The sequence below is a fragment of the Limanda limanda genome, chromosome 4 (genome assembly GCF_963576545.1).
Source record: "Limanda limanda chromosome 4, fLimLim1.1, whole genome shotgun sequence".
Lineage (NCBI taxonomy): Eukaryota > Metazoa > Chordata > Actinopteri > Pleuronectiformes > Pleuronectidae > Limanda > Limanda limanda.
In genome coordinates this window covers 24,130,065-24,142,620 of record NC_083639.1, presented here as the reverse complement: position 1 = coordinate 24,142,620, position 12,556 = coordinate 24,130,065, and the positions used below count along the sequence as shown (strand labels likewise).

Below are 12,556 nucleotides of genomic sequence, written 5' to 3'. Positions count from 1 at the left end.
AATACGATAAAATAATGTTTGTTTTAAAACATTTATTAAAATAATTTGACTGCATTTAAAAGTCATCTGCAGTCGGTGTCTATACATCTTTATGTCTGACAGCCCAACACTTAATATTGTTAGAATTGCTGGAGCACATATCCACCAGACTAACGCTTGCACATTTTTAATCCTTTATGTTCTGTGGTGACAGACACAAGCATCAGTTTCTTTATGTATCTTCTGGATTCCTTCATCCATGGTAAGTCTAGACTTCAAGAGCTCCGTCAAGTTAAAATACACCATCGTTGTGGATTAACGTGCATAAGTACAACACAAAATTTGGTTGAATTAACTGACCCTTAAAATATATTTTTGGGAGAGATTTGTCAAGAGAGACAGAAAAAAGGTTAAATGCAATTTTAGGGATTAAATACCAACAAGGTTTTGTGCGTTCAGCCTTTTACAGTAAATGTGAGGATTTGCTTGAAGCTCTCTACAGCTGTTAGGTGATATTTTCTATGAACTATTCATAATATTGGCTCTAGCTCTCACCTGTAAGAATTTATTTTCAACATCTTATGAGTAATTATAGTTGAAAGACAAGTGTGAATCAGGAATCTTTACATTAATTTACAGTTTTCCTTTTAAAAGAAAAAAAGCCCCACTCATTCTTTTTTTATACACAAGGGCTGTTGTAATGGGATGCAGGGAATGCTGAAGGTCTGAATGTGCACTCTGCAGGGCTCGACCAGCAAATTACTGAAACTACACGGAGCCAGAGGGTCACAGATTTAAAGGTTGACAGCAACAACGTAATTGGTGAAATGCAATTTTACTGCAGTTAGCAGATTTTTAAGTTCTTCACGATTGAACTAATGCTGAGCTTTGTTTGAGAACGTTTCCAGAAACGGTGTGCTTGGTTACTTAGAATAATCCACAGATGTTGTTCAGGTCAGTTGATACTAAACAGCAAACTGAAGCTGTAAATATGTCTGGATATCAAAGCTGTAAGTGGAAACATATCTCTTATTGTGATAACGCTTAAGGTGCACACCCTTTTTGAATGTGTGCAAACTATATGTACTATTTGTATACATAGTGTACCTGTGTGTGTATGTGTGTGTGTGTGTGTGTGTGTGTGTGTGTGTGTGTGTGTGTGTGTAAATGCATGTGTGTCCATATATCAGTTTTCCATCCTCTCCCTGCAAAGATAACACTCTGCAATGTAGCAGCAGGCAATAATGTTAAACGGGACGCTGGACTGCAATCAAAGGCTGTGTCCCTATTTCATTGCTGATGTTCCTGTATGGAACAGCATCTGAGAGCATTACAGTCTGATAAATGCAATTCCCCCTTGTCAGTGCACATGCAACACACATGTAGCAGAGGTATTGGGTCCCCGACAACAATCACATTATGGATAAGAAATATTAACTGAAAATGTTCCGTGACTGTGGTGAAATATATAATAAAATGTATTAGAATTGGCCAGATTAGATGACTGTGTGAACTGTGTGATTTAATGCACACTATGCATTTACCATTCTCAGTAAAAACCTATTCAGAACACAAAAAATGTGTATTCACAATGTATCCCACTGGAATCATAAAGCTGACAGAGTAACCACCACCCTCCCTGAACATCAGTGATTTGTTATCTCTAAAAGTACTTTTACTTTCTTGCTCCACGGACAGTTTCACCTTGGAGTAAATTAATACATTCATCTCAGAAAAGCACGACTGACCACAGTGTTTTGTTCATCAGTTAAACAGAAAAAGCAGTGCCCTGGCACTGTTGGAGGCCTAGGCGAGATTTCAGATTGGCGCCACAAATGTGGAATAAGTACATAATTAAAGATCGGGAAATTTCATCATGTTGGGGCAAAAATCAGGGAGATTGAAACTCCAGGAAAACAGCAGGGAAATCAAAAGAATGGGATGTATATTATATATTATATTATTTTTAATTTTTGGCTTATATCATTTAATATATAGCTTATATCATTTAATATCGTTTTTCATTGTGTTTCCTGGCCTGATTCGCTCGCAGCAAACGGAAAAAAATAGAACAGACCCTGAAACCATCGCTGCCGGACAGCGGACAGCTTTCCATGGCAGTTCACAACACTTCTGCCTCCGGTGTGTCCCCAGGGTTAGAGGATGAGGGTGTGATGTTACTGCATTGGTTAACATTGCATGTATCACGTCATGGTAAATCAGCCTCTTGTGCCGCCCTCTTGGCATGGGCGATAGGCGGTTGCCTAGGGCGCTATATGGAGCCTCCCCTGGGTCCATGTGACCTGTTAGTGTACATTCATCAACTATGGTCAATTCTAGTCCCAGATTTGTTAATATATATACTTTCCTGTGCATTACAAGCAAGTAGTAAGATAAATTCCAACATCGGAGGCCTGTACTACGAAGCATGATTTTCAATTATCAGGGTAACTTCAGGTTTACTTAATAAGCTCGTTCACTTCTTATTGGGGTAAATCACCATGGTAACTTATGCTGAACGACTAAACTGCTCCGGAGCAGGTTAAGTAGGAGATAAAAGATCAAGCGGTATAAAAGCTCCACCTACTGACCAATCAATTCCTTTGAAACATGACATCAGCGTTCTTAGAGGATCCTGTGGAGCAACCAATTTTGTTAAAGGATCCCGTGGAGCTGAGTGTGGAGTGTTAGAGTCTCTGTGGAGGACAAGGGTCTTCAGAGATGACTAAATCCTGTGACTTCCTCTGATGAGTATCTTAATGAAAGATATAAATCTTCATCGGAGGGAATGATAAACCTCTGTTAGCTACTGGAACTGAGAGTATACCAACCTGACATGTAGGAGCAACGAGCTCACAGTAACACAGACTGTGAGCTGCATCACATGGGTTTATCCTATGAAATTAAATATTTTATTGTAATGGGAGATATTTTACAGATTGAACATGTGACAGCCCCCCTCCCTCCCTCCCCTCCCTCTTTCTGAGACTAGAACAGTCAGCCCTCACCAAAGTGGCACTACCCTGTTGCGTGTTGTGCACGCTCCTTAAAGGGAAGGATAAAAACATGTCTGGTTGCTTACATCGATCTCAATCTCTGTTTCCAGATGCGCCAGATCCATCCTGTCACCAGAATACCAAATGTGCACATTCACGATCTGTGCATCGTACTCAAAACAGGTCCATATGTTCTTAATGACTGGTTATTGAAACGTTTCCACCACAGTGTGTCCTCAGAGTCAGTGCAGACAGAGTGTGAAACTAAAGCCCATTATAGAGGCTTCGTCATGTGATCAAAACATTTCATCTCTCATCCAAGAATCCTTCTTCAGTTCAGTTCGACGGGTCTTGCTAGTAAAGAACAGATTCATATCTCGTTCCCACACGTTATAGGTGTGTCATCGTCACATAATATATACTCTTTCCATAATGTCACTGGAGGCCTCCGTAACTTACACATCACACAATCAGAGATTTTTTTACTAGCTGTCCTTGCTGCATTTAGCAGCTGTGACAGTCTCTCTTTTAGCCTTGATGATGAGATTGTGCTTATATTTCTAATATAAGAGTTTGATCCTCGTTTGTGACATATGCGGCTCTGCTGTCAGCTCACTTGTCCACACTGTCTGAATCACAGAATTTAGATTAAAGTAACATGTTGAATAATCTAACAAAATTCTTTAATATTTGAAAGTACAATAAAATGTCCTTTTTAATAAACAACAAACCCAGTTCATAACAAGTGTATCTGGAATTTAATTTAACACATTTGTACCAAAGCCTGCAGCAAATCAGGCTGCCAATGCGGTGTGGGTGTGTATCCAACAGACCAAGTCAATATGAGAAAGCAGGCTGGATTTTCACTGAAACTTTATAAAAGTGCCACAAGGAAACTTTTCCCTGCTGCTCTCTCTCAGCTAAATCAATTGTGATGGCATATCATAAATTGGCAATTTTAAAACACACACCTAGAATGCTTGGTCATGCATTCACATAAGAGCTTTTGTGTTTTCAGCAGAATCTCTCAATTCCTCACCTGTGGACACGTAAGCAATATTTCTAAATCAAATAGAGGATAAATGCATCATTTCTACACTGAGCTATCTCAGTCACTGACACCAAGCCACCAATATATGACTTTGTGAAAAGGTTTGGGTGGTAAAAAAAAGACTTTGGAGCGGAAGGAGGAGATTACAATATCAAGCTGATCTGTCAGCGTGCTGATCTGCCAAATGTCAAACAATACATATTCATCTGTTTGGCCAGCTATGGCAAAGAAGAAGCAGTCCAGGAGAGATCCAAACAGAGAGATGGCTGACATTTCAGTATTCAAGAGACTGACAGATGCAAATAACACACACAAACACACACACACTTAGACCAACCAATACACCCTACTCCTTTATAAACTTGGTGTACCACACCACTGACTTTGGCCGGGAAAAGCTGAGGCTGGATACTAAAAGTCCTGTCATGCCAAAAACCAAGTCAAAGAGTTCATGGCTTTCACAAACCAAACTATTCAGAACTGGATTAAGCAACCAGTGAGTGTTTGTATTGTGCTGACCTCCAAGACATCGCTATCAAGATTATGTAATATCCATTAACACTAGATGTAGCACTAGCACCTGAATCTTGGACTTTAGAAAATGTTTCATTAGCCATGCCTTCCCTTCCCTTTGTGTTGTCAGAAAGGGTTGCAATACAGTTGAGTTGTTAAGATCAGAGAAAGTTACTACTGCAAATACAGCCAGAAGTGCAGCTGAATAAATTACTCTGTGTACATGAACGTACACGGGGGTACACACATACAGACTATTAAATTGAAAAGTCATGTGTCATCGTCTGCTTGTCGCTCTTGCCAGTGTCTGAGCCTCTCTACATGAGATGCTCAGTGAAATGTGTTTTTAAAGCTTATTTCAGGCAGGCAAGACCACCGAGTCTCAGTAGGCCCTTCAATGGCAGCTAGTTAGCATTGCTCTCATTTTCTAGGCGATACAAAAACATTTATTTGATTTGACAGCCTGCTTACATTCCAGTAATAAACAAGAGGTATCAAAACAAAAGCTACATCCTAAAGAAACATCACTACTCGCTGTCAGATAAGGCTCATTCCTGAATATGTCATGGTTTGGTAGAATGAACTTGCCTCCACAGGATATCGTCGGCTGTTGATGCTGTGTTCAGAGCCATCAGATCCGTTGCTGGGACCCCAATGAAACTCCACTTTTTCTGCCTTAAATCTCCCCGGTAGGCCTGCTCCCCGAACAAAGTATTCATCCTTCAGCATAATTGCCACTGGAGAAAAGACAGAAGAACAAAGGAAAAAGAGACAGGGAAAATTGGGTGAGTGGTCATACATCACAAAATTGGTGTCTGTTGGCAATTTTCAAAGATTGCTGGAAACACAATCAAAACTTGTGCATGAGGACACATGCACTGTGTGATACCTCTTTAAGGTCTGAGGAGACAGACAAAAGGATGTATTCAGAGGATGTGATAGGTAGATACGTGTTTATCTTCTTAATTTGCTCTGAATAAAACATGCTTACACAGGACAATTTCTGTCATTTTCCATAAGCCTCTGAGGCAAGTTCTCAAATGAGGGGCTAATTTGTCGAGCTGAATTGTTCTCTTCAGCCTCTTCAAATTGCCCTTGCAGCCTCCTTTGCTATTCCATCACATATTGCTTAAATATAGGCAAAATTGAGAAGGGGCCTTATTTTCACATTCTCAAGTGACTCTGAGAAGATTCCCGTGTTCTATTAATCAGTCCATCTGCCTCGATTTCATACTTCATCAGATAGTTCTGTGCCATCTCTAAAGGGAGATCTGGATTGAGGAGAGTGACCTTGTTCATCATTTTATCAAAGCATTGGCCAAAACTCATGGATTGTTACATAGACCTGATGAAGCAGGCCCACTTTACATATATGATTATGTCAGAGCTCAAGCAGAAATGTTCATGAACATTATAATCATATTTCTAATGTTCAATTGAATTGTATTTGCATAGCACCAAATCATATGATACATTATCTCAAGACACTTTACATTGAACATATTCAAATAATACTAATAAAACAACCATAATAATGATCATAATATTAATACAATTTGTACAGCACTTATCTAAACAAGGTTACAAAGTGCTATCCACAAAAGTCGATGGCATAAATGAAGAATCGATTGTAATAAAATATATTCTGTTCAGTCCATTCATTAGATAGTTCTATGCCATCTCTAAAGGGAGATCTGGATTGAGGAGAGTGACCTTGTTCATCATTTCATCAAAGCATTGGCCAAAACTCATGGATTGTTACATAGACCTGATGAAGCAGGCCCACTTGACATATATGATTATGTCATAGCTCAAGGAGAAATGTTCATGAACATTATAATCATATTTCTAATGTTCAATTGAATTGTATTTGCATAGCACCAAATCATATGATACATTATCCCAAGACACTTTACATAGAACATATTCAAATAATACTAATAAAACAACCATAATAATAATCATAATATTAATACAATTTGTACAGCACTTATCTAAACAAGGTTACAAAGTGCTATCCACAAAAGTCGATGGCATAAATGAAGAATCGATTGTAATAAAATATATTCTGTTCAGTCCATTTTAAGAGCCAAATCTTAGCATAATAAGGTTGAGACCTTAAGTTCTAGAGGAAACCCAACAGTTCCCACAATGAGCAGCACTTTGGCGACTGTGGAGAGAGAAACTCATTAACTGGGAGAACCAGACTCAGTGTGTGACCATGTGTCAGTTATTATAGCTTCTATGTTAATGATGTACTTTGATGAAAGTTGATGGAGAGTTTGAAGGGGTTGGCCCTTGCAAATGCACACAGACAGACGGCAGTAAAACAAACGCCATCTAAATGTGTACCTATTGAGGTTTTTTCTTTCCATTAGAATGCACATGGAAGCAAAATAGACCAAAACCTAAAAATTGACCAGTACATGAAAAAACAATGTTTTGCCTGTAGTCTCCGGCTTTAAACAGTAACTACATCATTTTGATTGTAGGCTCCTCAATTATTAACTCTTCATTCTACGAGTTTGTTGTTTGCTGATAGATCTTTATCAAAACATGCTCCAGACAGCCCTCAAATGTGAAAGGGGGGAACAGTAAATACACTGAACTAAGTCCTTGTCACCAGCAGTTATTGTGTGTTATTATAAATATTTACCATAAACTAAAGTAGCATAGAAAACTTGCACATTGTGGCATAGTTTCCTTTGTTGTTGCTGCTCTTGTGATAAACCTTGTGAATACTAAAGAAGACTATTGTCTCTGTGTTAAATTCTCTCTTTTAGATTTTAACGTTTTCTTTAAAACATTTTTTTTCATGAATAATTATGAGAAGTGCCTTTTTTCTCACTTGAGCCCCTGCCGCTATCTTGGAGATTTTAAAGTTAAATAGCTCCTCAGAACTTGATAAACTGTGATACAAATTTTATTATTTTGGTCCAATATGGTAAATGGTAAATGGTTTTGTATTTATATAGCGCTTTTCTAGTCTTGATAACCACTCAAAGCGCTTTACAGTAGAGTTTTACATTCACCCATTCACACAGTGCATCTAATCGCAGCACTTTGTTATTCTATGGGGGGCTATTCAGGGTTCAGCATCTTGCCCAAGGACACTTCGGCATGCAGATGGGTCAGACTGGGGATCACAGCCGCCCAATAGTGCTCCTTCATTTTGTGTCACTCATCTCTTCCCTCCTTCATTCTTGGGTTGCCCCTTTTCCAACTTGCTTGGCAAAGCTAGAAGATATGAACAGAAATCACCCGCCAACTTCTAACCTTATGTCTACAAAATTAACTTGGACACCCAGGCCACCTCCTGTGAGGTTTTCCTTCCTTTTACAAGGCAGCTATTTTTTTTTATTCAGCACTAAAACCTTGTGCCCTAGAACCCTTGTTTCTTTGAATTTTCTTGTGTTTTATTAGACATAGCTGCAGATATATATTTTTACAGGGTATTTGTCTTGGTCATATTGGGGGATTTCCTCTCTCCATCCATATGTTGATTTATTAAAGGTTTAGATGTTAAAGTGGAGCTGTGAATAACACTAACATTATGTCTGTAAACAGAGCTAGTTGAGCAGGAGGTAGGGGGTTATCCTGTCCCTCCCTGCCGGATTTCACAGCTCCATCACAGCATTCAGTGGCAACTACATCAAGTGATCCTTCCACGGATAAAATGCTCATCTGTTGTTAAGAAACAGTGCAGAAACCATGCATAATTCATAGTAAAAAAATGCAGGGACATTTGTCTTGTTAGCCATGCATTATGTAGCGGGGGGAGGAGCTGAATCCGTGGGTGCCATTTTGTGGCGCAGCTGTTGTTTGTGTTAGCATTTTGACATGGCTCTATACATGCTGCGGCACACCAAATCCTTTTGAATAATGCTCTCTGTGTTTGTTACATTGCCTTGGGGCGATGGCTTGAGTTGTCAGATAACTTTTCATCTTGACCGCAATGATGAGGTCTTCTCTTTCGCATCTGTGGAGCGCACTCTCATCTTGCTGGATGTGCAAATGGGGTGTCAGTGCAGGTGATCCTCTACCTGAAGGTCAGCTGGCTGGTCCACTCCCACAGGGAATGACAACACACAACGCAGTGTGTTGGCCTTGCCCGACTGAGCTACCTGCACTCAGACAAGCAGAGGTCTCACGTCTTGGGGACGTCTGCCAACTCCTCACGATGCAGTGATGATGGGACGCACAAGACATTTACTCACTCTCTGTGGCCCAAAAATGAGTAAAACAAGGATGAAGACGAGATTTGCAAGCACAGAGGGAGACATGGCTCTCTCTTTTAATGGCCATATTGTAAACTAATTTTAATGCCATGCAGCCATTTTAAGCCCTGTCAGATTGTATAAAATGATGGACTAAATGACAGTTCCCAAAACCCTTTGGATCACCACCTGTTGGCTGTCTGCAGTAACCTCCACCCCCTCTGTGTCAGCAGATGAGACATAGACCAAACTAAAAAGTCAAAGTACATACATTGCATGTCAAAACAATTTTCCCAAACATGGTCATTTTAGTAAGTACTTATCAAACTGTATATTAGAAGTGTTCACGTTTCTGACAGTTTTAGTTCTAATTAGTTATCTGAGGCAATATACAATTGGATGAGAGCAAATGGTTGTTTCAGCCGGACCTGGATACTGCGGCTCCACTACATGATCACTACTGTGCAGACTCTGGCTCACAATGACGTCAAAGATTCAAGATGGAAGCACTATTATGTTGATTCAGCAGAGGACCCAAATGCAGGAGGCACTGCAGCTTGGTTGTTGATTGATTGTTTATTAGAGATAAACCAAACTAAGGCCTGAACCTTGCTATGCAGAGAGTTTAGGTAATATGTGTTGTGATTTCGGCCCACTACAAATTTGACTTAATTTATATAAATATATAAATAGGGGACCCGCAGCTTTAAATCCACAAACATCTAGACTGCTCGTTTATAGCACCATCAGCCAACAGCCCTCACCTCTGCACAGAAAAGCGGTGTGATCAATGTTCATGATGGGTTTTTGATTTTAGTGGGGCACGATCACTAGGTTGCAATAAAAACAGGAAGTCAAACTACATGCAAAAAATAAGCTTTCTTCATTTATAAGCTCGTCCCAAAGATGTGGGTTATTAAATTTGACTGTGCATGCTGTTGTATTTCCCAGATTGGTTCCTCCAATTTGAAATTGAGCGCATAGTTTTAAAAGACCTAAACATATTTCAGAGTTGGATTCAGGAGGAAAATCACAATGACAAGAAACAAGCTTGAAATGTAACCGTTCCGGCTTGGGGGAACGTCTGGAAGCTTAAATGTCCTTTTTGTTCCCAGCAGATAACCATCTCTTTTCTCAAATAAGAACTTATCACAATGTGTCTGCAGCTGCTGTTGTGTGATTTGATCAATGTCAATGTTTTGGGGATTGTGTGTGTGAAAACAAATATCCAGATTTAATCAGTATCAGCTCTGCGACTGTGAAGCCACAATGTCAGACCTTTGGCTCTGTAAATGAGGGACAGCTGGAAGAATGTTCAACTTGTCCCTTTACTAAGCCAGAGTGATATTTGAAAAATTATTTTTTTTCATATAATTTACTATCATTTAAACTCGTGTACTTACTCTGAAGCAGCAGGAATGCGGAACACACTCAGTGACTTTCTCAGAATGGCAGCAATGTTTTGATTATAAATCCTGCGATGATTGCTCAGGTGAATGTCATCTTTTGGTAGATTTAACTGGTTTAAGTCCAAAATAATGATTTGTAAGTTTCCTCCAAGATGTATGCTGAATAGATTATTATTCGGAAAATTGTAGGACAGATGATTTTGTTTTGACTTCACATCACTTTCCACTCATACTTTGGCCTATTGGGGGTGGGGTCTCTTTTCATGCACCAGCAGCAGAGGGGCTATTTACCCTACAAACCTACAGCTGATAAATGTATATAGCTAAAGTACAGCATTTTTATTGGCAAAGTGTTCCATGGTGAGATCAGAGAGTTGGAGACCATACGACCATTGCGGCTGTGGCTGAGGGGTAGAGTGGTCGTCCTCCAACCTGAAGGTCGGCAGTTCGATCCCCAGTCTGACCCATCTGCATGCCGAAGTGTCCTTGGGCAAGATGCTTAACCCCGAATGGCCCCCCATAGAATAACAAAGTGCTGCGAATAGATGCACTGTATGAATGTGTGTGTGAATGGGTGAATGTAAAAACTGTACTGTAAAGCGCTTTGAGTGGTTATCAAGACTAGAAAAGCGCTATATAAACAAAACAATAAATACAAAACCATACATACATCTGTCATAAAAACCTGTCTGCAGACCTGGACAGCTTTCGGAGCGGGAGAGAACGACACTGCACACCAAATCAGATTAATTCATTAACACGCATCTCTGTTTCCTTCCTGCATCCAGACTAAGGCAGTATTGTTCTCTGTGTCCGGAGCGTGTTGCAGATTTAAACGGTTGAATGGCATTAGCAGTTAGTAGTGAAACAGAGCTTTGTAAAAATGATACTATATCAGTGAAGGGCCTTTCATCATTTTCTTGCTATAACCAAAAACGGCACTGTTTCGTCATTGCCTTTTTGTATGGTAAGCTTTTAAGCTTCTCATCTGTCCACCACTCATGCCCAGTAGCGGGAGAGATTCTTTTTCTTAAGCCTTTTAATGTGGACAATTTCCAGAAACAAGATGAAACCTCTGGTGTGGATCCATGATTTAGCTGAAGCAACGTGGACATCAAACCTCGAACCAGTGTCTCTTAAACAACTGAATTCATATCTGTGCCAACTCACTGTGATATCATTGTAAACTTTGATTTGTTAATGACAAATACATGTTGTTACTCAATATGCTACTTATGAACAAACCAATGAAAAGGCTACTTACAGACCAAGCCAATTGCCTGTCACTAATTGATTTTAACCACAAATTCAACAGTTAACTTTGAGCTGAAAAGACAACAAGCTAGCAGGTTTTTGTTCTTAGAGATATGAGACAAGTGTGAAGCCCTGTTCAACAGAGAGGCACCAGCTCCTGCTACTCAGAGTAATAAGTCAGAGTGGAGAGAATGCCAACTCACACAAGTAGGTGAGGGGGAAAAGACTGCAGCATGGTCAAATGTGTGGCAGGATATGGTTGAGAAATCTGATGCAGAGGCCTACCAAAGGTGAGTCAGTGAACTTAGCTCAGGGGTCTTTGTGTAAGTTCTTCTCTCTATGTCTCAAAATTAGCTTTTCAGTTTTCTGTGACTGAATGGGTCTTGAATCCATCATAGTGCTTCCTTCCACAAGTGGAATCACGTGAAATGAGTTTGAACATCACTTTAATGTCTAAAGGTTTTTGGTGCTGCTGAAGCCACAGACAACGCATTCATGGAGCCTCTGTCCAAAGCCCTGTGCCACAGGGTGAGCCTGCCCATAAACCCCTGAATCTTGTCTGTGCATGATCAAAAGTTTACATTCATGCTCTGACGCTTTAGCTTTAAACCCACTGAGATGTTTCAACATGTCTGCGGGGTAAGCAAGCTGGGCTCTTCACCTCTCATCCAGCATATCTTTGTGTGGGCCTGTTTTTCTTGCGAGTGGGGAGTATGAGTGTCTGTGAGAGGTTTCTTCTGCTTTGCAGTAAGCTTTGATAGCCTAGAACCTGCCAGCAGTGTCTTATCAGAAACTGACACTTGCCAACGAATGGTCTTGCTGCCTCTGCACATACCCAACACTCTTTTGAGCAGTTTTTGTCAATGTGGAAGGGACGTTTCGTAGCCTTGTGCCTCTTCGGCCTGCATGGCACCATGTAAGCAAAAGTCAACTTCCCCAGCAGATGACACACAGGGACTGCCGTTAATATCGCCCATGTAACTGAAGCCATACGACCTGTTACTTTCATGTTACTGTCTACTAATATATAATAATAATCTTTACGTGATATGTGATCTGCAGTGAAAAGATCAATTATTAGATAACTTTACACTGTGGTTGTCATTGAAATCCCCCTGGCTTCCTGCGTCATTCGGG

General features: G+C 40.1%; 1 protein-coding gene across 1 annotated transcript in view; it reads right to left on the bottom strand.

The window, feature by feature from the left end:
• The window catches only part of ptprga (protein tyrosine phosphatase receptor type Ga), a 352,902-nt gene that overhangs the window by 107,423 nt on the left and 232,923 nt on the right, over nucleotides 1–12,556 (bottom strand). Inside the window, exon 4 of the mRNA XM_061070454.1 lies at nucleotides 5,128–5,276. Coding sequence (XP_060926437.1) covers nucleotides 5,128–5,276 — 149 coding nt within the window. The remainder of the gene's footprint in view (nucleotides 1–5,127; nucleotides 5,277–12,556) is intronic.